The sequence below is a fragment of the Danio rerio genome, chromosome 3, assembly GCF_049306965.1.
Source record: "Danio rerio strain Tuebingen ecotype United States chromosome 3, GRCz12tu, whole genome shotgun sequence".
NCBI lineage: Eukaryota > Metazoa > Chordata > Actinopteri > Cypriniformes > Danionidae > Danio > Danio rerio.
The window spans coordinates 6,755,462-6,781,075 of record NC_133178.1 but is presented as its reverse complement, the minus strand read 5'-3'; the positions used below and the strand labels follow the sequence as shown (position 1 = coordinate 6,781,075).

The following is a 25,614-nucleotide window of genomic DNA, read 5'->3' as shown; positions in this document are numbered from 1 at the left end:
ATATATATATCCCAAATAATGTTCAACAGATTCAGGAAATTTTCACAGTATGTGTGATAATATTTTTTCTTCTGAGGAAGGCTTATTTGTTTTATTTTGGCTAGAATAAAAGCAGTTTTTAATTTTTTAGACACCATTTTAAGGCCAAATTTATTAGCCTCTTTAAGCTATATATTTTTCTCGATAGTCTACAGAACAAACCATCATTATACAATTACTTGACTAATTACCCTAACCTGCCCTAAATGTCACTTTAAGCTGTATAGAAGTGTCTTGAAAAATATCTAGTCACATATTATTTACTGAATGTATGTTTAGAAATGTGTTGAAAAAAATCTCAGTTGAATAGAAAAAAAAACTGAAATTGGGGTAATAACAGAGGGGCTAATAATTCTGACTTCAACTGTACTTAGCATTAAATATGTTACAAATAATAGTTGCATTATATATTATGCATTTTATTTTAATATTTCTACTTAAACTTTTTTTTTATTTTATTTTGCCAGAAAACGTAGAAAAGAGTCCCAATAACACAGAAAATAAGAGCAAGCTATAACTACCATAAAATAATGCTCTCTTTTGACACTATGATTTGTCACAATGATTTATGCCAAGGCGAGGCAGTGGCGCAGTAGGTAGTGCTGTCGCCTCACAGCAAGTGGGTCGCTGGTTCGAACCTCGGCTCAGTTGGCGTTTCTGTGTGGAGTTTGCATGTTCTCCCTGCCTTCGCGTGGGTTTCCTCCGGGTGCTCCGGTTACCCCACAGTCCAAAGACATGCGGTGCAGGTGAATTGGGTAGGTTAAATTGTCGGTAGTGTATGAGTGTGTGTGTGGATGTTTCCCAAAGATGGGTTGCGGCTGGAAGGGCATCCGCTGCATAAAAACTTGCTTGATAAGTTGGTGGTTCATTCCGCTGTGGCCACCCCAGATTAATAAAGGGACTAAGCCGACAAGAAAATGAATGAAAGAAAGATTTATGTATATAACCTGGTAATTTAAATCACTTTAATGAACACCACATGGTGTACACTGATTTTAATTAAAAACCAAAAGCCTTTTTTTGAAAAGCAAAAAATACAATAAAGCGGTATGTTTGTAAGACTATAACATTGTTATATGCAATAGTTGACAAGAGCAACAATGATTAAAAGGTTAAAGTTGAAAATCTCTAAACACATGTTATTTTGTTGACTGCACTTGCCTACTGTTGAAATACATGTTTTGTTGTCATTTTATGAATATCCATTTAAGCACAATGTTTGAAAGAGATTCATTGCAAATGATTTTGTAATGCATTTTGATTAAATACAACCTGCATATCTGATATTGTTCCCTGTCCTGTTTTACGACACCCAAAGGAGATCAGAAGCTCCTCCCTCTTACAGCTCTGATCAGGAAGACACTGACTTTTTATACTGTTACAGTGACTCTCTTCAATTCTATATTGGATTTTTTTTTTTTAAGAATTTGAAATTAGCAGATGAGGAAGACAAACACTTTTAAGAAGGATTTTAGAGACACTTGTTTCTAAACACACATCTTTGTGATAAATGTTTTAGAATACAGAAAGTGAAAGTAAGGTTCAGATTTCTTTAGCTCAGGGGAAATGGCTTCAGTAAATGTTTCTGCAGACGAACTCTCTTGTCCCGTGTGCTGTGAAATCTTCAAGAATCCTGTTCTTTTATCATGCAGTCACAGTGTGTGTAAAGAGTGTCTTCAACAGTTCTGGAGAACCAAGACAACTCAGGAGTGTCCTGTTTGTAGAAGAAGATCATCAAAAAGTAAACCTCCGTGTAATCTAGTGTTGAAAAACCTGTGTGAGTTGTTCCTGAAGGAGAGAAATGAGAGATGTTCACCAGGATCTGAGGAGATCTGCAGTTTACACAGTGAGAAGCTCAAACTCTTCTGTCTGGAGGACAAACAGCCTGCTTGTGTAGTGTGCAGAGACTCCAAACAACACGACAATCACAAATTCAGACCCATTAGTGAAGTGGTTTCTTCATACAAGGTAAGCGGTGAAAAACTATTTGCCCCCATGCTGATTTTGTGCACATCTCATGATAAGTGAGTTTAGGTATTCAGTAGGATCAGTGATGTAAAGTAAGATTGTGTTGAATAGGTGCTTTAGAAACACTAATAAATGAACAACATATTAATAATTAGCAGAAAATGAGCCAGTAATTCATTATAGTGGGACTTGGTGCTTAAAGTATTGTGTTACAAACAGCAGAACCTATGCCCAAATGCATATAATATGAGGTGTTTTGTTTGCATTATATTTAAAATACAATTCTCACTATTGCACAACATTATAGATGCAGATTTGGAGAATTTGAAATTACAAGCCCGAAAAGAATTGATTGTATTGTTTAATTAAAAAATGTAAGAAGAAATCACATCATGTCACAGTATTTACTTCTCTTCACAGGGATTTTTGTGTTTTTATATTTTGTTTTTAACTGTTCAATTTCAGGAGGAGCTCAATACAGCACTGAAATCTTTACAGGAGAAACTCAAACACAATGAAAGAATTAAAGCAGAGTTTGAGAAAACAGTTCAACACATCAAGGTGAGAAACAGAATCAAGAGTCTTTTACATTCAGCGGCAGGAGACACAATTATGACTTCTTATCATTAGTTTAATTGAATTCTGGTAATGACTTTGCTAATGTTAAACATCATTTGGCTTCTGGGTCTTTTCTATATCTGAGTTTATTGTGGATATTTATGAAGTGATGTTGTGTGTTGACTTTTGTGTTGTTTATTAAATGTATCTGTGATTTGCTTTCAGACTCAAGCTGATCACACAGAGCGTCAGATTAAACATGAGTTTGAGAAGCTTCATCAGTTTCTCCGAGATGAAGAAGAAGCTACAATCACTGCACTGAGAGAGGAAGAGGAGCAGAAGAAGCAGATGATGAAGGAGAAGCTGGAGGAGATGAACACACACATCTCAGCTCTTTCACACACGATCAAAGACACGGAGGAGATGCTGAAAGCCAATGACGTCTGCTTTCTAAAGGTCTGATTTCAGATCAGTGATTGATTGATTGATGATGGATTGAGCTCTTGATGATCAGTTGTGTGTTTGTTCTGCAGGAGTTTCCAGTCTCGATGGAAAGGTGAGTGATCTGCTGGTGTCTCTGCTCTCTCTGCTTCTGAATCCTGCAGTTCTGACTCCTGAATGTTCTTCCAGAGTCCAGATCTCACAGCCGGATCCACAGACGCCTTCTGGAGCTTTGATTCATGTGTCTCGCTACTTGGGGAACCTGCCGTTCAGAGTCTGGAAGAAGATGCAGGACATCGTCCACTACAGTAAGAGTCTCTACATCTCTGCTCACACACAGTCAGTGTTTCACTAAAGTATTTATTCTAGTTTGTAGTGAAATACTGTTTTAGTTTGTTGTAAAGGACAATCATAACACACACAATGTTTCAACTGTTTATCCAGGGCCGGCTCACAGCAGCATCATATTAATAATGCTGTCATGTATAATAGCAGTGATGTAAAGTAACTAAATACAAACACTCAAACTACTGTAATTGACTCTTTGCTAAGCCACACCCAAAAACCACCACCCACCAATCGTGGCTTAGCAACTGTAGCTGCACGCAGGGACTCTGTCAAGCTTTCGAGCGAGTGCATATGGATTGTGCAAATCTGACACTCGGTTTCCTTAAAATTTGGACGGGATGGTGAAATTTTGTCCCTTTTCAAAACCTAAAACCCAAGAGGAGAAATACCAGCGTGGATCAAGCTCTGTGAGGAGCGCTAAAGGAGCGGAGCTAGGTTGGTTTTGTTTTGATATTTCTGACACATTCAGTGATAGACAGACGACAATAACTCACACACCTCTTACCCAAAACAGATCTAAACTGTGTTTCCTACAAAAACACAAAGCAGGTTATGTTTCCCAGCTCTCTTATTTCTTTTTTTCGCTCAGTATTATGAGCACTGCTCCGTTTAAGCCTTCGCCATAACATTAGTAACGTTAGTCATACTAATAGCGAATAGGTCATGATGACATGAGTCATTGATTCGGAAAATACGAATCTGCAAATCTGTTGCTAACTTTACTGAACTTTACATTCCATCAGCTTCAAGCTACGAACAAATCAACAGAACAAAACCGAGATGTGATCACAAACTGAGCACTTGCGATCAATATACTTTACCCCCAGCTGTTTTTCAGTCATCTATAAAGAGCACACAAACATACTGACAGTAATGGGTAACTTACTGTACATTGTTATGGTCAATGATGCTAATATGCAGCACAAATCCATCAGTTTCCCCTTTCTGGCTGCTCTTTCTATGAATGAACTATGTAAAAGCACTGTCCATGCGTGTTTCCTCGTCAGTTAGTAACGCTATATTTCATTGCACAACAATAGTTTATCAGGCTTTTTGGCTAAAATAGAGAAATCATGGTTTCATTAGTTATTATTAGACTATTTTTAAATTTATCCTCTCCTGCTGAGCGTAAGCTAAGCTGTTGAATGCTCAGCGTATGAGGCGGCTAGGCTAAGCTAGCTTCAATTTTGATTGATTTATTCTCTAATCGGTTGCCTATTATGTCATGAACATACTCCTGTAATGTATACTACAGTCCTTTTTTGTCTGGCTTTCTCGGATATCTCACCTGTTCACCAAAAATGACATTATATCCCTGGCAATGTCTGAAACCGGCGCACACACGTTGAAAAAGCCGTGCCAGGCACGAAAGCTTGACAGGCGTAGCAACAGTAACTAAGGAGGGCAGGGCTTAGCGAAGGGTCAATTGAGAAGTTTTTCCCAGAAATTGTAATTTACTAAGTAGTTTTAAAAATGTGTACTTTTAGTCTCCCTTGAGTACATTTTTTGTGCTGTATCTGTACTTTTACTCCACTACTTTACTTTAACCTGCAGTCACTACTTTATTTTTCTTGTTTATGGGGATTAGAAAAAACAGTCCTGTGATTCCTGTCTAATCAAATCGCATAGAAGGTAAATCATAATGAACAATCTCAAGTCATGGGCAATTTATAATTGCAGCAAACAGTTTGGAAGCATTAAAAGTGACCAAGAAGACGTCCAAAATCTTTACACACAATGGTTCGAGTACCCCAACACTACTGTCAGGCCAACGTCAACCTTAAACCAACCAAATATCTACATCTAATGATGTTACAGTTACAGTTGTGTGGACATTACCACTATGACGTCTATCAGATGTTGGATTTTAGATGCCATACCTGACAAAAAAAATTTTAGTATTTGACGTCAATATGACGTTGGTTTAAGATGTTGGCTCGACATAGGATTTTGGTCAGTTTCTATCAACCTAAAATCAACCAAATATCAACATTATTTGATTAGACGCTGGCTAGACATTGAATTTTGATTACCTGACATCAAAATCTAAGTCTAACCTAATATTAACGTCTTATGAAGTTGTGTGCCTGCTGGGCAAAAACAAAATACACTACAGAATGTTTACACACATCTACAAATCACATGTAAATGTATCAGCTTTTTGCTGTGTAAAGCTTGGTTTGTACTTCTGCTCAAGTGACCGGCGTAACCAACGGCGCATGCAACTCGCGTAGCTGTGCATTTATACTTCTGCGCGCTGTCTCTGTTGGTCTGCATTAACACTTCCAAAACACTAGTTTGCAGTGAGGTGTTGATGTGTCTCTGTGTTGAGTTTCTCCGCCTGTGTTTTGTTCTTTCTGAACACTTCCTGGATGTACAAGTGGCTCAAACTCGCTCATTTTGAGGCATGAACCGGCGGATGTGCAACAACTTTAACTATTAGGTAAACACAAAACTTTGAGGGACTCCACACTTGAAAACAATTGCTCCATTGGGCTCACGCCACTCGCATGGCTCTTGGTCCTGCCCAGACTCGTCAGCCCTACCAAGCCGACCAATCACAGAGCTTGCGCTACGCGTCATTGCGACGTGTAGTTATATTTTTTGCCACGGCATAGGGCTATGCGTTAGCGCCGTAGCATATGCGTGCGTTTGACACAGAGGTATAAATCAGCCTTAATACTAAGTACTCTCGAGTACTTTTAAAAAGGTCTACTTTTTACTCTTACTTTGAGTAATATTCACAGAAGATACGTTTACTCTACTAACGCTACATTTTTAGACAAGTAATGGTACGTTTAGTTGTGTGATTTTTCAGTACTCTTTCTACCACTGTTTATCACATGCATCTAGTTAATGTTTCTCATTTCTTCATCTGCTGAACTCCAGAACAGAATTAACAGTGTAAAAGTGAAAAGATATTTGAGGCTCTGTATTCTTCTGACTACAACAATGAGCCTCAAATATTAGATTGTTATATTGTGATCTTAATATAACTGTAGAGTCCTCAAAGACTGTTCATTATAAAGGTGTTATTAATAATGTTTTGACAGTCTCTGGAGTTCATTAAGAAAATTAATACTTTTATTCTGTCCTCAGAGAGCTGCTCAGTGTGATTCATAAAAGAAAACGAATATTCTTAATGAATAATAAAATAAAGTGTTTGAAAATGATATCATTATATTATAAAATACAACATTAAAAATATTGAATACAAATCTGAACCATACAAGTGTGTAGTAATAAACATGATCATACAAATTCAAAACATATATTGTGTTAGGATTATTTATTCTGTGATTTATTTATGAATTGTTTTTGTAGAAGTATCTATAAAAGAGCTGTGTTTATCAGAAGAACATTCAGTTTATCACAGCACAAAGATCATCATATATTTTACAATATTTCAGTGACAAATTATTTATTACTGTATCAAAAATAACAGACAGTAATAGAGGATTTGCAAACACATACAAACAGTAAAACCAAGTGTAATTGAGCTTGATCCTGGGGCCCGTTTCAGAAAGGAGGTTAAGTGAAAAGTAAAAGTATTTTAACCCTGAAATGAGAGAAACTCTGGGTTTTCCATTTCAAAATGACAGGTTTGTTAAACTGGAGAAACCAGGGTAAGTCCGGCCCGTTTCTGAAAGAGAGATAACTTTAAAGGGCCACGAAGCACCAAAACACATGTTTTGAGCTGTTGACAGTCGTATATGTGTCCTACACTGCTAAAAACACTATTAGGACACCTATATTTCACTAAAAAGTGTAAATTGGTTGTTTTTGCGTTATTTCAAGCAAATTCGTACTTCTGGTTTGAAACTAATTTTTGAAGCTGCGTCACGGTCATGACATAATAGCGTGTATTCCAGCGTGCAGACTGGATATCTGTGCCAGAGTGAGTCTTATTACGTCTTACAGTGTGATGCATTAATGCATGAGTAAGGCTTGGTTCAAACCAATCACACGCTCTATTGTGCAACTTCATTAATATTCATTACTGTCACCGTGTTTAGACGACAGAGACACCATGTTGTGATGGCAAAACAAGCGTGAAGTGTTGCTTTTATAGTTTGCTGCAGTTAAGTTTCGTTTTCATTTTCTCTCTGTGAGAGCTCAGACTCACGTGTGGATTAACAGTGTACGTGACGCTCGACAACAATAACTTACGTGTCTAAGGAGGATTATTGTTTACCTGAGAGCTGTTCTCATCTGCAAACGCTGAGATCCGGATTCGCTTGTAGTCTCCTCTAAATAAAGACGCGGCTCTAGTTGCTGGTGATTGTCCTGTCTCTACACATTTGGTAAGTGAGCGATCAGTGCTCTTTGTTTATTCAGTTCGTATTTTATTCGTATCAAACAAACTACTGCATTAAGTGTAAACAACTTAGCACTAACAGTTACAACCAAACTATAACCTCGTGTTGGATTTTGTGACCGGAATAACACACGCGGCTTTCTGACACTACCTGCCGAGTGCATCTAAGTTTCCGGGAGTTTTTTTCTCTCATTCGCCGTGCGGTATCAAACATTGCATGAAAAATACACGCTTAGAGCAGTTCCTCGAATCAAATATCATGTTTGTCGGGGGGGGGGACATGAATGAATTCCCTGAATGAAAGAGCCAAACTGCAGTTAAAGTCCACCATTTAATAATTTGGCAAATAATTCGACTACAGATGTCCATGTAAACACAGTCACATTGTCCGCTGTGGGTGTGTTTTGACTCTGAAATTCAGCGCGCCCAAATAGACACTCCCCCACCAAGCCTCTTTTCTTCCTCCGACACTCCCCCCTAAACAGAGCTGGACACGCCCACTTTTCTGACTTTTTCCAAAGTAGAGGTGTGAAAACACCCTGCTGAAACGAGGGGGCTTCATGGCCCTTTAACTTAGAGTTAGTTACCGTGGTCACTTACTCTGTGAACCTAACCTGGTCAGAAGCAGGTATTTATTCTCTAAACTCTGAGTTTCTGTCGGTCTCCTCCACTTTTTTAAAGACGAGGCAATATTTCTCACCTTAGCCTTACGTTTCCACCCACCTATTTTAATGCTCATTTTGGAGATGCGCAAAAAAAACGATTGATAAAAGCGTCATGATGCACTTAACCTTTGAAAATTTGCATAAAAAACACGCAGAATTGAGCAGGATAAACTTTTATTCGATAAATAAAATATGCGCATGAACTAAGATGGAAACACTTACTGAACAAATTACAGTATGCCTATACATTAAAAAAAAGGTTTGTTAAAAGAGATGATGAAAATGTGTGTGAATGGACAAACCAGCGAATTGAGCGCACTATAAAACATCTTACATGTTGTTTTGGTCATTTCTTAATCGTTTCAGTTTTAATGTTATTATATTATTAATGACCTCCAGAGTGTCTGGAGCGAGGGCCTGTTCTCCATGTCTCATGGCTTCAAATGCCCCCACGTGTTCATTGTGTGTCAGCATTTGTCTTCTGAGGCACAAGGACATTTATTAAATATAACAAAGATTGACTCAGCTTCTTCTACCGCAGTAAATTCTGTTTTTAATGTTGATATTTGGCGCCAGTTTAATCAGGAAGTGACGATTTTGTTCTCTTTGACTCGTTGAATGGAAACACTGCTTTATTTCCATCTTTTATGCGATATTCCAGTTTTGCACATAAATTTAATTAATATATTTGGATGAAAACAGCTATTGCCTACATTTCAGTCACACAAAGAACAAAGTCATGTACCAGAATGGCTTGTCCATTTTTTTATAAATAATTATCTTAAATTTCCTGACCCTCAACAGGGACACGTACTGAAACAGGCCCCTGATCTAATGTTTTTAAACTCTGCTTGTAAAATGAGTGTGTAACCAATAACACTGACTGAATCACTGTTCGAGTGTCGTAATTCATAATAATCAGTGTTTGTTCACTCTTGATCATGATATGAACATCAGAATAAAAGCAGCTGTTGATTGTGTCTCTTCAGCTCCTGTCATTCTGGATCCAAACACTGCTCATCCACGTCTCGTCCTGTCTGATGATCTGACCAGTGTGAAATACAGTGGAAAGGATCAACCTGTTCCTGATAATCCAGAGAGATTTGACAGTTATTACTGTGTTCTGGGTTCAGAGGGTTTAAACTCAGGAAAACACTGCTGGAATGTGGAGGTGAAAGAGAGTCAATACTGGAGTCTTGGAGTATCTACAGCATCAAACCAGAGGAAGGGAAGTCCTTTCTCTAACACTGGTGTCTGGAGTGTGAAGTATAAACAGTCTGTAGGCTCTGGCTTTACTGTTAATCAGGATCTTGAGCGTGTGAGAGTTGATCTGGACTGTGACAGAGGAACAGTGTCTTTCTCTGATCCTGTAACAAACACACATCTACACACATACACAACCACCTTCACTGAGTCTGTCTTTCCTTTCTTCTGGTGTTGTAGTCCTGTCTCTCTGAGGATCTTACCGCTCAGTAGTCAGTCAAAGTCTCACCTGTAGGTCTGCATCTTCTTTCATATGTAATCCGCATTACATGTGTGAGAGTGTTGTTGATCTGTGATTGGTCCAGCACTGCAGACACACTGACATTGTTAAATCACTGTTAGACAACAGATCAATAAACAAGAAGCCAAAGTAACATAAAAAACATAATAATAATAATCCATATCTGTGCTAAACCTGTTTTAAATGTTAAACTTGATCCTGTTTTTATCTTTAACTATTTGATAAGGTTATATAATTAGGATAATATAACATTACTTGTTTTCTCACTGGATTCTGTGACTGCAGTTTTGAGTTTCCTACTTCTGGCAGGCTTCAAACTAACATATAATGATATTGTAGTTTTACTGCCGTCTACTATAGTCTGTCTTATTCTGCCTCACATTTGTGATTATTTAAAACTATAAAATAATGGCGCAAAAATGAGCAACTGCTAAAATTATTTTCCTTGTCATTTTATGTTTTGGTTTGGTGTGACCGAATATTATCTTAAAGAGCCCATATTATACATGAAAAAGGGTCATATTTCGGTTATATGGGTCTCCAACAACATACTGATATGCAAGGTCAAAAAACAATTTCATGGTCTTATAATATGTATTTATTTTTACCCAATTATCCCAGCGACTACCGTATGAATCGTCTAGTGATTCATTTGTTCCCAAACCCCTCCTTAGCGCAAAGCTAATCTGCGCTGATTGGACCGATGACAGCCTGTTGCGATTGGTCGACAGCGTTAGCGCGAGACAAATGCCCTGGGGATGGGCCTGCGCGATAACCATGTGACTGTCAGAACCCCCAAGGGGTTCCACCTTTAACCACCACCTTTAACTCGATCTCTGTAAATCTGAACCACAACTTTACCATACAGCTGGGCATCTTGACAATAACTCCTATAACTGTCAGGAACCCAGAAGTGGTTTTTGATGACCAGTTGCAATGTACAGATAATATTTCTCCAACTGCCCGCTCATGCAAATTTGCTTAATGGAACATCATGAAGATTTGACCCTAACTATCTGCTCAACTGCTTGTCTAAGCTCTTGTCTTCTCCAGGCTGAACTATTGCAATGCTCTCTTGGCTGGCCTCCCATCCAACACCTTCAATCCTCTCCAGCTGATTCTGCATGCAGCAGCAAGACTGGTCTTCAAGGAACTAAGAAGAGTGCATGTCACACCTTTATGCATTAGTCTACACTGACTGCCAATCACTGCTTGAATTAAATGTAAGGTGCTGCCACTCACCTACAAAACAACCACTGACTCTGCACACATTTACCTGAGCCCACTACTTCAGGTCCGTTTACACTAATACGTTTTAGTTTGAAAATGCATAGGTTTTGCTATGGTTACGCCATCCGTCCACACTACGCCGGAGTTTTCGAGCGCCGAAAACGGAGCGTTTTGGAAACGCTGGAGAGGCTGTTTTCATTCTAAAACGCTGCTGCGCTGTCTCAGTGTGGATGAGGTAAAACAAAGACATCTGAAAACGGAGGCGGGGCTGCAGACATTCGCTACCTGATTGAGGCTTTTGTGTCATTGCGTATCCTTCCCTTATTCGTCAAGCCCCTATCACATGACTATAACACATGGCTTTAACGCTACCGGAAGACAGCAGACCAGCTTTCACTGTAAACAACAACACGGACACAGAAATGAGAGCGTTGTTTGCACTATTGTCTGTTTTAGGCGCCATTGTGCAGTTATTCATTTGTTACATTTAGTAACAACTCGACCCCGTTGTCTATCTACAAAATACCTCTCTTGCTTTCTTTGCCATCGCGTTCATTGTTCAACCGGCGTTTGTTGACTAACAATAATCAAATGCTGAGCGAGACGCATGCTTCCTGTTTATGCTAAAACGCGAATGCCCAGAGTGCGCGAATGGTCACGTGATATACGTTTTTGGTGGAGTAGTGAGGACAGAGATAGCCTATGTTCAGAAACGCTAGGTGAAACGCTAGTGTGGACGCGGATCATTTTTGATCTGAATCGCCGTTTTAAAACTAAAACGCACTAGTGTAAACGGGGCCTCAGACTTATGTGTACAGCTTTGCTACTGTAGAATATTTCAATTGACCTTTATTAATGAATGATTCTTAATGTAAATAGAAAAGTCCTATATTCTGAATGTGGGGCGAAACAGGAGAAGGCCTGCAACAGAAAACTCAACTATTTAAAGTGCTGAATCAGGTGGAAATGCCAAATGTAGAGTAAACCTAGTCAACTAGTAATAACACAAAAACTAATAATAATGCGTCTAGTTATGTTGAAAGATTCAGCAATAGGTTTTGTTTCACTTTTTGTTTGATTGTTTTATAGCATTTTTAAAAAGAGTTTCAAAGTAGGTCCATTTTAGATGTTTCAAGAATTCACACTTAGCTCATGATTTATACATAGCTTGTTTGGCATGCTGTCCCGTGCTGTCCTCGGGCCCAGGACTCCCTTCCCCTTTTGTAGGGTGAGGGGAGATTGAGCTCAAGTTGGGACAGTAGAAGGGGAAAACCCCTAAATTGAGTATTTAAGTTTAATTTATCTATTATTTATACCTCTTTTTGTTCCCACCAACCCTAGACTGCTCGGGACGTAACACCCGCTGCTGAGGCTAAAGTGAACTTCCTGAGAGTAAGACATTTAGGGGAAAGATTTAGGCTTATTTTGTCTATAATACAGAGCATATTCAGATGGTGGGAGGAAACTGGGGAACCTGGGGGAAACTCTTGTGGACACGGGGAGAACATGCAAACTCTGCACAGAAATACCAGATGGCCTAGCGAGGACCCGTTGCCATTGGTATTCTTACTGTGAGGCAACAGTGCTAGTCACTGAGCCACCATGTCACCCATTTTGATTAAAGAGGGGAGGAGGGGGGATTCTTCCAGACGCAGGTAGTTGTTGAAAGAAAATGAGGATACATATACAGGGTGGGCCATTTATATAGATACACCTTAATAAACCTATTGGGAATTACACACACAAAAAAATGGTGTGCTAGGTTTTAATGTAACTATTCTTTCATGAGTTATTTACAAGAGCCCTCACATATACTAATGTGCCACAATCAGGGCGTTAATATCACCAACCATTCCCATTTTATTAGGGTGTATCCATATACATGGCCCACCCTGTATAATGACTTCCTTTAATTGGAGGTTCGTGATTAGCTAATGTGGGTCAATCATGAACTTGTGCTCCTCTTGAAATTAGTTTATTATTAAACTTCACTTTGTTAAAATGTAACCTGAACTCCTGATGTTGATTGCCCTGTTTTATCACACACATAAAGAAGATCAGAAGCTCTGCCCTCTTACAGCCCTGATCAGGGAAAGACTGACTTATTATTCCTGCTTTCTCTCACGCTGACTCTCTTCATTTCTATACTGGATTAAAACAGAATCTGAAATCAGTGGAGAATGAAGACAAACCCATTCAAGAAGGATTTCTGAAATATTTCTGAACAGGCAGCAGATCTTTGTGGTTCATTTTTGAAGCAGAGAGTGAAACTAAAGCTGAGATTTCTGGAGCTCAAATATAGAAATGGCTTCAGTAAATGTTTCTGCAGAAGAACTCTCTTGTCCTGTGTGCTGTGAAATCTTCAAGAATCCTGTAGTTTTATCATGCAGTCACAGTGTGTGTAAAGCGTGTCTTCAACAGTTCTGGAGAACCAAGACAACTCAGGAGTGTCCTGTTTGCCGGAGAAGATCTTCAAAAGATAATCCTCCATGTAATCTAGTGTTGAAAAACCTGTGTGAGTTGTTCCTGAAGGAGAGAAATGAGAGATGTTCATCAGGATCTGAGGAGATCTGCAGTTTACACAGTGAGAAGCTCAAACTCTTCTGTCTGGAGGACAAACAGCCTGTGTGTGTGATGTGTGTTACTTTACAACAACACGACAATCACAAATTCAGACCCATCAGTGAAGCGGCTTCTTCACACAAGGTAAGAGTCTCTTCATTCATATATTAAGAACAGTAGTTGGTTTAAGCTGACTCATCTTTGCAGAAACGCATTAGTTTGGCTACATTTTTTAAAAGCTGCTTTATGGATCCTCTTCACGAGCCTGTTATGACGCGTTTAATGGTCATCATAATCCTAAATCCTTGAAAGTTTTTAATATTCTAAACTTTTAATAAACATATGAGCATTTATTTGTATTTATGTGTGTATTTATTCATCTTTGCTTTATATTACAAGAAGCGAATGACCTCTCGTGAGAGGTGTTTCTATTGCATCTATGGGCCTGGACAGTAGATGTTATTCTCTCCTCTGGCTGCCGTCATCAGTCTTACACAATTTATTTTATTTCTTCTTTTGAAAGTTTTTCTAACATCATCGTTTAGTTTTTATATATATATATATATATGGAGCAAATAAGATTGTAAAAATGATTTGTTGTACTCTCCCATTCACTGTGCTCTAAGTGTTCCCAAATATGACGACTTCCGCTACTGAGAAACCCAGAAATGTGAGAAGTGTCTATATTCCCTGAAGCTCTGTATCAGTTTGACTGTACTGACACTATTGTCAATAATCAGACCTGTTGCATCTTGTCCACTTTTACAACATCACAACACTTTACTACATGCAGTGTCAAAGACAGGAATATAAAAACTGAGGTCAAGTTAATATTTACACAGTTGTTATTGAATATCTTCTTGTTTCATAACAAAATTGTGTTCTAGGAGAAACTCAAAACAGCACTGAAGTCTTCACAGGAGAAACTGAAACATAAAGAAAAAATTAAAGGAGACTTTGAGATAATAGTTCAACACATCAAGGTGAGAAACAGAATCAAGAGTCATTTTCATTTCAGCTGCAGGAGACACAAATATGACCTCTTATATTTAATATAATGGATGATTGTAAACGGTTTTGTTTTTTGGGAGTATGTTGTTGTATTTTGCTCTGTCTGGAGCCAGCACCTAAACTTTTCACACATCACAGTCCTTGTGCTGCTGCTGATGCGACAATAAAAGTGATTTGATTTCAGACGTTTTCTAATGTTAAACATCATTAGGCTTCTGGATCTTTTATATATCTGAGTTTATTTTGGATATTAATGTTGTGATGTTGCTGTGTGTTGACATTGTGTCGATTATTAAATGTGTCTGTGGTTTGCTTTCAGACTCAAGCTGATCACACAGAGCATCATATTAAACATGAGTTTGAGAAGCTTCATCAGTTTCTCCGAGATGAAGAAGAAGCTACAATCACTGCACTGAGAGAGGAAGAGGAGCAGAAGAAGCAGATGATGAAGGAGAAGCTGGAGGAGATGAACACACACATCTCAGCTCTTTCACACACGATCAAAGACACGGAGGAGATGCTGAAAGCCAATGACGTCTGCTTTCTAAAGGTCTGATTTCAGATCAGTGATTGATTGATTGATGATGGATTGAGCTCTTGATGATCAGTTGTGTGTTTGTTCTGCAGGAGTTTCCAGTCTCGATGGAAAGGTGAGTGATCTGCTGGTGTCTCTGCTCTCTCTGCTTCTGAATCCTGCAGTTCTGACTCCTGAATGTTCTTCCAGAGTCCAGATCTCACAGCCGGATCCACAGATGCCTTCTGGAGCTTTGATTCATGTGTCTCGCTACTTGAGGAACCTGACATACAGAGTCTGGAAGAAGATGCAGGACATTGTCCACTACAGTGAGTCTCTCTGCTCACACACAGTCAGTGTTTCACTGCAGTATTTATTCTAGTTTGTAGTGAAATACTGTTTTAGTTTGTTGTAAAGGACAATCATAACACACACAATGTTTCAACTGTTTATCCAGGGCCGGCTCACAGCAGCATCATAATAATAATGCTGTCATGTATAATATCATGCGTCTATATTTAGAGAATGTTTCTCATTTCTTCATCTGCTGAACTCCAGAACAGAATTAACAGTGTAAAAGCGAGAAGATACTCGAGGCTCCATTTGTGATTCTTCTGACTGAAACAATGAGCCTCAAATATTATATTGTTATATTGTAATCTTAATATACATTCAGATTCCTCAAAGACTGATTATTATGAAAGTGTTATTGATGACATGTTGACAGTCTCTGGAGTTCATTAAGAAAATTAATACTTTTATTACATCCTTAGAGAGCTGCTCATTGCGATTCTTTATATATATATATATATATATATATATATATATATATATATATATATATATATATATATATATATATATATATATATATGTGTGTGTTCTCATATTGCAGCTAAAGGAAGTTTCTTTTTTCGGAAACATTTTTACTAATATTTTTAATATATTTCAAAACAACATTGTTATATAAAAATATACAGTGTTAAAATACGATAATTATTAATCTTAACCATACAAGTGTGTTGTAATTAGAGTTGGGTACCAAAAAATGGTGCCATTATAGCACTGGTACCTTTGGAACCGGTATGCATGGTATCAGCCAAATCAGCATATGAATTTCGGTGCCTAATTCCGGTGCCACTGGTGCTGCAACAAGAATGTAAAGCAGGTTGCACACCAGAAGCGCCGCTCGGTGTCGCACCATGCAGTGTCGTGCATTTTAGACTTCGCAAGTCAGCGGCTGTCCGCGGCATGCAGCCACGACTCATGACTGTTCACTTTTGTGCCACGCCACAGAGCGCCATCTGAATAGTTTTTCTTCATCAACACGCATGATCGCATTCATCTAATTTGCTTATACTAAGCATTCTACAGTATGGCTATATTTTACAAGCAAGGATTCTGACACACGAACATGCAGCAGATGCAAAAGTTGCATGTAAGAGAGAAACACGTCAAACTTCTGAAATGTGAGGGCTCATGGAATCAACTTAAAGGTGGACTGTCCTTAAAAATGGACTGGCTTTGACAGCTTGTGACATCATTTGGCACTTTCAGTGAGCATGTTTACATGGACACCAATACTCTGATTTAATATGATTCAGACAATACTCTGATCAAGAGTCTACCACGTAAACAGTCATTTTTGATTATCTTAAAGGACCACAGACACAAACTGCAGAGGAAACATTTATACGCTGGTGACACAATGACGTTGATGGATCTATGTGCTATATCAAGTAACTGGGGATCATGTATTATCATATATTAATGCAATTCAAATAAATAAAATATGAATTGATGTTTACTTTAAACTTATTATAAATATATATTTAAATTGTTCAATTTTAATGATTAAAATATATATTTTGTCAAATAATTTTGTGGCTAAAAAGTATCGCTTCAGGCACCGTTTTGGCACTGGTACTGGTTAAAAAGTATCAATTTAGCACCCGTATCGTAAAAACAAAACGATATCCAACCCTAGTTGTATTAAACCTGCCACCATGTATTGGCATTTATTCTGTGATCTTTTTCTCATGAGGATTTTCATCAGTTGTTTTTGAAAAAGCATCTATAAAAAGAGCCACATAGAGGAACATTCTGTTTATTCAATAACAGATTATTAATTACTGTATTTACAAAAAAAAAAAAAACAGACAGTAATAGAGGATTTAAAAATACATTCAGACAGAAAGACCAAGTATAATTGAGCTTGATCCAATTAATTGATCAAAAGTTAATCAAATTTAGTAACTTATTGATTGATTGATTGATTGATCTTGTTGGACATAGATGTTTAAAATCCCACTTATAGTGTTCGTGTCTGATGTTTTTAAACTCTGCTAACGAAAATTAGTTAGTAATTAATTACACTGGCAGCTATTAGAGGAACATCAACAGTTCGAGTGTCATAATTCATAATAATCTGTGTTTGTTCACTCTTGATCATGATATGAACATCAGAATAAAAGCAGCTGTTGATTGTGTCTCTTCAGCTCCTGTCATTCTGGACCCAAACACTGCAGGTCCATATCTCGAACTGTCTGATGACCTGACCAGTATGAGGGTTAACTACAAAAATCCACCTGTTCCTGATAATCCAGAAAGATTTAACTATTATCGGTGTGTTCTGGCTTCAGAGGGTTTTACCTCAGGAAAACACTGCTGGGATGTGGAGGTTAAAACAAAATGTTACTGGTGGATTCTTGGAGTAACTACAGCATCAAAGGACAGGAAAAGAAGTGATTTCTTTAACACTGGTGTCTGGTTTGTGCAGTGTGGTACTACTGTAGGCTCTGGCGTTACTGTTAAACAGGATCTTGAGCGTGTGAGAGCTGATCTGGACTGTGACAGAGGAACAGTGTCTTTCTCTGATCCTGTAACAAACACACATCTACACACATTCACAACCACCTTCACTGAGTCTGTCTTTCCTTTCTTCTATAGTTCAGCCTCTCTGAAGATCTTACCAATCAGTAGTCAGTAAAAGTTACACTTGTAGTTCTAGGTCTTCTTTCTTCGTGTTTTCAAAATTTAATTCACCTTAAATCCGGCTCACACTGTGCAATGTTTAATAATCCTAAACAATCAAATCTTGTCAGACTTCACAAACGTGACTCTTGTGTCACACTGTAAGATCTCATAATAGCCCCTTTCACACAGTGATACCGGTAAATATCCGGAAAATTTCCGGAACTACTTTACCGGTATATTCAAAAAAGCGCTGTTCACACTGGCGAGGACGTTACGGAATTTTTCCGGAAAAGAGTATTCACACATCCATCGCAAAATGTGGTAAATTCTGACATCATTAACCAGAAATGAGCTCTAAACGGCTGCGCTTGTGTTTGTAAACATTTGACTACATTACAAACTCTTTGGATGGATCAGTATTGAGTACAACTCCAATGAAAACATAGGGAAACACTTGCGCATGTCGAGATGTTCATGATATGCGTGTGTGCTGGCGCTATGGGCGCTCACGGGCACACGCAAAGCTTGAAGGTAAACAAACAACGGATTATCATAAACATTTTCTCGATAATTATTTACACAGCATTAAGAAGGAACATATAAACATGATCTGACTAACATCTAGCAGCTAAAGGTGTCTGGAAAAAAATATTTAAAGGTTTTTATTCTCATAAACCGCGCGCACGTGAATGCGTCTGACTGTTCTGATTGGCTAAAGCAGGTGTCTCACGTCAGCCCGTTCTAGACGTGGACGCGCTTATTACGGCAATCTTCCTTCTGCATTCACACAGCGCAGCATTCCGGCAAATTACCGGTAATGTTACAACTTCTCTTTCCGGAAAATAGCCAGAACGAATTTACCGGTATTTTCAAAAAGGGCCTGTTCACACATAAAATTTGCCAGTAATTTTCCGGAAAGGTCTGTATGTGTGAAAGGGGCTTATGTCATCATGTCAGACTGAACGACAACAAACTAAACACACACACACACACACATGCAAGAAAACTCACGCAGAGACTGACATTATCCATCTGTGACACTGTGTTTCACTAACCTGCGTTCTGACATTATATCTCACAACAACCATAAACAAACTGTAGCTGTAATTTAATTGAAAGCCGTGACCCCAGAACCAAGATATGAACCGAACTGACAATTTTGTCCCACCTGTCCCACCCCAGTAGTGATCATAAGATTTAAATAAAACTGATAAATAAATAATGTGCAGGTGGGTAACGCTTTCTTTTACAACCCGCAAAGTACCGCGTAAGTACAGTGAAATTACAGTGTACTTTTCTGTACGTACTGTGTAAGTATAATGAACGTATGTGTAGGTATAAGGGAACAAACCGTAATGTTTGGGTAATAAGGGGGTAACAACCAGATGTTCATCACGAAAATTACCGCGTAAGTACAGTGAAATAACGGTGTACTTTTCTGTACGTATAGTGTAAGTATAAATAACGCTTACTTAGGTATAAGGGAACAAACTGTAATGCTTGGGTAATAAGGGGGTAACAACCAGATATTCAGCATGAAAAGTACCGCGTAAGTACTGTGAAATAACGTTGTACTTTTCCTTAAATTGCAAAAGAACAAACCATAATGTATGCGTAATAGGGGAGTAACAATAAGATATTTATCAAGCAAAGATCCGCGTAAGTATATTACGTTTATGATGTACTTTTCTTCAAGTATTGTATACATATGAAGAATTATGCAAGGATGGTGACAACCTATTGCTATCTGCAAATGTACTGTACATGCACCTGCGTGAGTACATTAGTACTCTTATTCAGTGCTTGGGTTTTATACGGGGTGTTTAATGAATAAAAGGTTTACAACCTGTGAAATTATGAACCCTTATTGTATACTGTATGCATTTTAAATCTGCAATTCAATATAAAATATATTTCCATACACTACTTACCTTATGTTTACTCGTCGATCTCACCAAAGCCATCAATGTCTCCATAACTCACTATCAACAAATAACTTTGCATGATATACCCTACCGTCAGGGTTCAATGTAGATTAAAACAGGATCGCATCTTTACTGCTGTTTGCACAGGGGGGCCAACTGTTGCATTTCAGTAAATGTATAGCTGATGCTTTATAGAAAAATCTAGTAATTTGGTATTCAATCAATAAAAACTGCTGCTGTAGTTTACTCTGTTCTTAGTGTTCACGTATACACTAGTGTGTTAAAGTTCAGCTTCTTCCCTCTTTGTTCCCTGTAATTAAAGGGTGAATACAGTATTTGTTCCCTCCTTGTTCCGTTCTTACGGGGTAAATACCACATTTGAGGGTTGTAAATTAAAGTGAAGCATTGTTCCTCTCTTGTTCCCTGTACTTACAGGGTAAATACCACATTTGAGGGTTGTAAATTAAAGTGAAGCATTGTTCCTCCCTTGTTACCTGTACTTACAGGGTAAATACCACATTTGAGGGTTGTAAATTAAAGTGAAGCACTGTTCCTCCCTTGTTACCTGTACTTACAGGGTAAATACCACATTTGAGGGTTGTAAATTAAAGTGAAGCACTGTTCCTCCCTTGTTACCCCCTTGTTCCTTGTACTTACAGGGTAAATACCACATTTGAGGGTTGTAAATTAAAGTGAAGCTTTGTTCCTCTCTTGTTACCTGTAGTTAAAGGGTAAATACAACATTTGTTCCCCCCTTGTTCCCTTTAGTTTACAATGTAAAATCTTGAAGGCAGTAAAATAAATATACAAACACACAATATATTTCTTCTTTACTTTGTAACCTTTATTTTAATAAATAAGCATTTTAAAACACTTCATCTTAATCAAACATTGTCCTGTCTATCATTGCCTATACTCATTCATTTTCTCTTCGGCTTTGTCCTTTTGTTAATCTGGGGTCGCCACAGTGGAATGAACCACCAACTTATCCAGCATATGTTTTACGCAGTGGATGCCCTTCCAGCTGCAACCCATCTCTGGGAAACATCCATACACACCCATTCACACGCATACACTACAGACAATTTAGTCTACCCAATTCACCTGTACCGCATGTCTTTGGACTGTGAGGGAAACCGGAGCACCCGGAGGAAACCCACGCGAACGCAGGAAAAACTCCACGCAGAAACGCCAACTGACCCAGCCGAGGCTCGAACCAACAACCTTCTTGCTGTGAGGAAACAGCACTACCTACTGTGCCACTGTGTTGCCACCCAGCTGCAACCCATCACTGGGAAACATCCATACACACTCATTCACACACATACACTACGGACAATTTTAGCTTACCCAATGTCACCACATATTTTTGGACTTGTGGGAGCACCCGGATGAAACCCACGCTAACATGGGGAGAACATGCAAACTCCACACAGAAATGCCAACTGACCCAGCCAAGGCTCGAACCAGCGACCTTCTTGCTGTGAGGCGATTGTGCTACCCACTGCACCTGCCTATACTCAGACAGCAAAATAACACAATATTTCATTCCCCCTTTTTTCTGGCATCTCTTGCTTGGCTTCCTCTTCTGCTCTTCTCAGCTTCCACTGAGGACTCTGATGGTGAGTGGCTGATGAAATCCCATGGGTCTTGCTGCTCTGCATTTATATAAAATATATGAACAGACAGAAAGGCTTTTAGTAAGCTGTAGACATGTTTATTTTGCTGTTTTATGTGTGTGTGGTGGTTGTCCAACAATTTCACATACTAATTATTTACAGATACCATACAGACACTATACATTACTATCAAACAAAAGTGCTATCATCAGATCATATGGGAGATTGTGATCATTTATAGTGATAATAATTAAAGCGCAGAGGGGAAAAGGCTTATATAGTAGGCTACTGTGCTAAAGTTCAAGGCTAACGTTACTAGTTATTGGGGGGGGGGGGGGGGGGTGGGGTGTTGATATTTTCTGTAGCATGCCAGTTTTGATATATCAATTTACATTTCCAAACATTATTTTTGTCATTAACTTTGCTGTAATTAACGTATACAGGGAGAAAATAGTTGTATGACAACAGCCACAGAGATCTGAACTGATTAACGTTATCATCCAGTCTATCTGGAATGACATGAAGAAACTAAATCCAGAGGAACTTTGGCAACATCTCTAAGATGTGCAAAGTAAACGACAGTAAACATTGTTAAATATTCGCTGCTGGCCGTTTAGATTCGGCCATGAACTAACATTAATTTTACGCTAAAACAAATGAAACATAATAAATATAATCTGGTTAATGCAATTTCTAATCGTAACAGTAGCGTTATTTACTAACAACGATTTACTCACATGTGTTACATGTTGACGAGACGGAGCAATTCCAAACGTCCCAAAAGTCTGAGCAAAACCTCGTGGCGTGCTGCTGCAGTTTGATTCGGATCTTTAGAGGCTTCTTGATTCACAACTCGTTTGAATCAACGAATCAGTAGGCGCGTACCTGAAGTGATACAATATCGCGAGATGGATTCAAATGCACACGGAGCTGTCTGTTGTTCTCGCGATGTTTTGATGTCACACTGATCGGTTTGTTGAAGACGAATCGATTCTCTCCGTCCTCCATTCCCTGAATTTCCTGTACACGGCAGTACAAGGAGGGCAGCGCGAGGTAAATAAAACAAGTATTTTTATGACGTTATGTACATAGAAGTGTTTGTTTAGGTTTTTGTTTCTATCTGATGTTTGTACCTATTTTTAACAATTCCCTTTCCACAATACTGTTATGACGCGTTTTACGATCATCAGCATCTAAAATCCTTGAGTTATTAAATGATATTTTTAATAAAATAACATCTGTTTGTATTTACGTATGTATTATATAATATGATTACATGTGCGAGGTGTTTCAAACAGTGTCTATGGACATGAGTAAATTAGATGTTATTCTCTGTTCTTGCTGGCGTTATCAGTTTCACGCAAATTTTTTCTTTTTCTAATTGTCAAGACAACACCATCATAAAGTTTTCATTTTATTTGAGCAAAGAAGATTGTAAAAAAAAAATGTGTTGTACTTTCCCATTCACTGCGCTAAAATGTAAAAAGGGTCCATAACAGTACATCAACCAAATTATGATATCTTTCACTTTATTTAGGACTAATGATGGGTTAAGACATGTACTTAATCAAAAACTAACCTTAGGGGTAGTTCACCCAAACGTTACATTTACTTACCATTTAATGAGTAACACAGAATTTAAATGTGTACACTGAACTGCAAATAATCTTTACTTCAAAGTCTGTAATGCCTGCACATAGCCTTTTCCCCTCTGCGCTTTAATTATTATCACTATAAATGATCACAATCTCCCATATGATCTGATCATAGTACTTTTGTTTGATAGTAATGTATAGTGTCTGTATGGTATCTGAAAATGTTTAGTGTGTGAAATTGTTGGACAACCACCACACACACATAAAACAGCAAAATAAACATGTCTACAGCTTACTAAAAGCCTTTATGTCTGTTCATATATTTTATATAAATGCAGAGCAGCAAGACCCATGGGATTTCATCAGCCACTCACCATCAGAGTCCTCAGTGGAAGCTGAGAAGAGCAGAAGAGGAAGCCAAGCAAGAGATGCCAGAAAAAAGGGGGAATGAAATATTGTGTTATTTTGCTGTCTGAGTATAGGCAGGTGCAGTGGGTAGCACAATCGCCTCACAGCAAGAAGGTCGCTGGTTCGAGCCTTGGCTGGGTCAGTTGGCATTTCTGTGTGGAGTTTGCATGTTCTCCCCATGTTAGCGTGGGTTTCATCCGGTAGCTCCCACAAGTCCAAAAATATGTGGTGACATTGGGTAAGCTAAAATTGTCCGTAGTGTATGTGTGTGAATGAGTGTGTATGGATGTTTCCCAGTGATGGGTTGCAGCTGGGTGGCAACACAGTGGCACAGTAGGTAGTGCTGTTTCCTCACAGCAAGAAGGTTGTTGGTTCGAGCCTCGGCTGGGTCAGTTGGCGTTTCTGCGTGGAGTTTTTCCTGCGTTCGCGTGGGTTTCCTCCGGGTGCTCCGGTTTCCCTCACAGTCCAAAGACATGCGGTACAGGTGAATTGGGTAGACTAAATTGTCTGTAGTGTATGCGTGTGAATGGGTGTGTATGGATGTTTCCCGGAGATGGGTTGCAGCTGGAAGGGCATCTACTGCGTAAAACATATGCTGGATAAGTTGGTGGTTCATTCCACTGTGGCGACCCCAGATTAACAAAAGGACAAAGCCGAAGAGAAAATGAATGAGTATAGGCAATGATAGACAGGACAATGTTTGATTAAGATGAAGTGTTTTAAAATGCTTATTTATTAAAATAAAGGTTACAAAGTAAAGAAGAAATATATTGTGTGTTTGTATATTTATTTCACTGCCTTCAAGATTTTACATTGTAAACTAAAGGGAACAAGGGGGGAACAAATGTTGTATTTACCCTTTAACTACAGGTAACAAGAGAGGAACAAAGCTTCACTTTAATTTACAACCCTCAAATGTGGTATTTACCCTGTAAGAACAGGGAACAAGGGGGTAACAAGGGAGGAACAGTGCTTCACTTTAATTTACAACCCTCAAATGTGGTATTTACCCTGTAAGTACAGGTAACAAGGGAGGAACAGTGCTTCACTTTAATTTACAACCCTCAAATGTGGTATTTACCCTGTAAGTACAGGTAACAAGGGAGGAACAGTGCTTCACTTTAATTTACAACCCTCAAATGTGGTATTTACCCTGTAAGTACAGGTAACAAGGGAGGAACAGTGCTTCACTTTAATTTACAACCCTCAAATGTGGTATTTACCCTGTAAGTACAGGTAACAAGGGAGGAACAATGCTTCACTTTAATTTACAACCCTCAAATGTGGTATTTACCCTGTAAGTACAGGTAACAAGGGAGGAACAGTGCTTCACTTTAATTTACAACCCTCAAATGTGGTATTTACCCTGTAAGTACAGGTAACAAGGGAGGAACAATGCTTCACTTTAATTTACAACCCTCAAATGTGGTATTTACCCTGTAAGTACAGGTAACAAGGGAGGAACAGTGCTTCACTTTAATTTACAACCCTCAAATGTGGTATTTACCCTGTAAGTACAGGGAACAAGAGAGGAACAATGCTTCACTTTAATTTACAACCCTCAAATGTGGTATTTACCCCGTAAGAACAGGGAACAAGGAGGGAACAAATACTGTATTCACCCTTTAATTACAGGGAACAAAGAGGGAAGAAGCTGAACTTTAACACACTAGTGTATACGTGAACACTAAGAACAGAGTAAACTACAGCAGCAGTTTTTATTGATTGAATACCAAATTACTAGATTTTTCTATAAAGCATCAGCTATACATTTACTGAAATGCAACAGTTGGCCCCCCTGTGCAAACAGCAGTAAAGATGCGATCCTGTTTTAATCTACATTGAACCCTGACGGTAGGGTATATCATGCAAAGTTATTTGTTGATAGTGAGTTATGGAGACATTGATGGCTTTGGTGAGATCGACGAGTAAA

At 38.5% G+C, this 25,614-nt stretch overlaps 2 protein-coding genes and 1 long non-coding RNA gene across 5 annotated transcripts in view; 2 read left to right on the top strand and 1 right to left on the bottom strand.

The window, feature by feature from the left end:
* trim35-19 (tripartite motif containing 35-19) overlaps positions 1 to 10,086 on the top strand; it is a 34,626-nt gene extending 24,540 nt beyond the window's left edge. For 2 of the 3 annotated variants that reach the window (XM_073944047.1, XM_073944046.1), the window contains exons 2-7: positions 1,358 to 2,007; positions 2,473 to 2,568; positions 2,791 to 3,021; positions 3,099 to 3,121; positions 3,196 to 3,314; positions 9,327 to 10,086. In XM_073944047.1, coding sequence (XP_073800148.1) covers positions 1,606 to 2,007; positions 2,473 to 2,568; positions 2,791 to 3,021; positions 3,099 to 3,121; positions 3,196 to 3,314; positions 9,327 to 9,835 — 1,380 coding nt within the window. In that variant the 5' untranslated portion in view covers positions 1,358 to 1,605 and the 3' untranslated portion in view covers positions 9,836 to 10,086. Of the gene's footprint in view, positions 1 to 1,357; positions 2,008 to 2,472; positions 2,569 to 2,790; positions 3,022 to 3,098; positions 3,122 to 3,195; positions 3,315 to 9,326 lie in introns of those variants that run through there. The other variant, XM_073944048.1, reaches the window with a different exon arrangement.
* A 3,049-nt stretch (positions 10,087 to 13,135) lies between these two features.
* si:ch211-175l6.1 lies at positions 13,136 to 18,233 on the top strand. Its single transcript, XM_073944051.1, has 6 exons — positions 13,136 to 13,777; positions 14,521 to 14,616; positions 14,964 to 15,194; positions 15,272 to 15,294; positions 15,369 to 15,487; positions 17,657 to 18,233. The coding sequence occupies exons 1-6, from the start codon at positions 13,376 to 13,378 to the stop codon at positions 18,145 to 18,147; spliced, it is 1,362 nt and encodes a 453-aa protein (XP_073800152.1). The 5' UTR covers positions 13,136 to 13,375; the 3' UTR covers positions 18,148 to 18,233.
* Positions 18,234 to 20,881: 2,648 nt separating this feature from the next.
* Positions 20,882 to 22,465, bottom strand: LOC141381118 (uncharacterized). Its single transcript, XR_012400787.1, has 2 exons — positions 22,416 to 22,465; positions 20,882 to 21,717 (listed from the first exon to the last, which is right to left on the bottom strand). It is a non-coding gene; the product is annotated as an uncharacterized lncRNA (long non-coding RNA).
* Positions 22,466 to 25,614: the final 3,149 nt, after the last annotated feature.

Excerpts from the sequence above, each read along its gene's own strand:
- si:ch211-175l6.1 (XM_073944051.1), top strand. The coding sequence starts at position 13,376 with ATGGCTTCAGTAAATGTTTCTGCAGAAGAACTCTCTTGTCCTGTGTGC. Across the intron at positions 15,295-15,368 it reads TTTCCAGTCTCGATGGAAAG|AGTCCAGATCTCACAGCCGG; the intron begins GTGAGTGATCTG and ends ATGTTCTTCCAG. Across the intron at positions 15,488-17,656 it reads GCAGGACATTGTCCACTACA|CTCCTGTCATTCTGGACCCA; the intron begins GTGAGTCTCTCT and ends GTGTCTCTTCAG.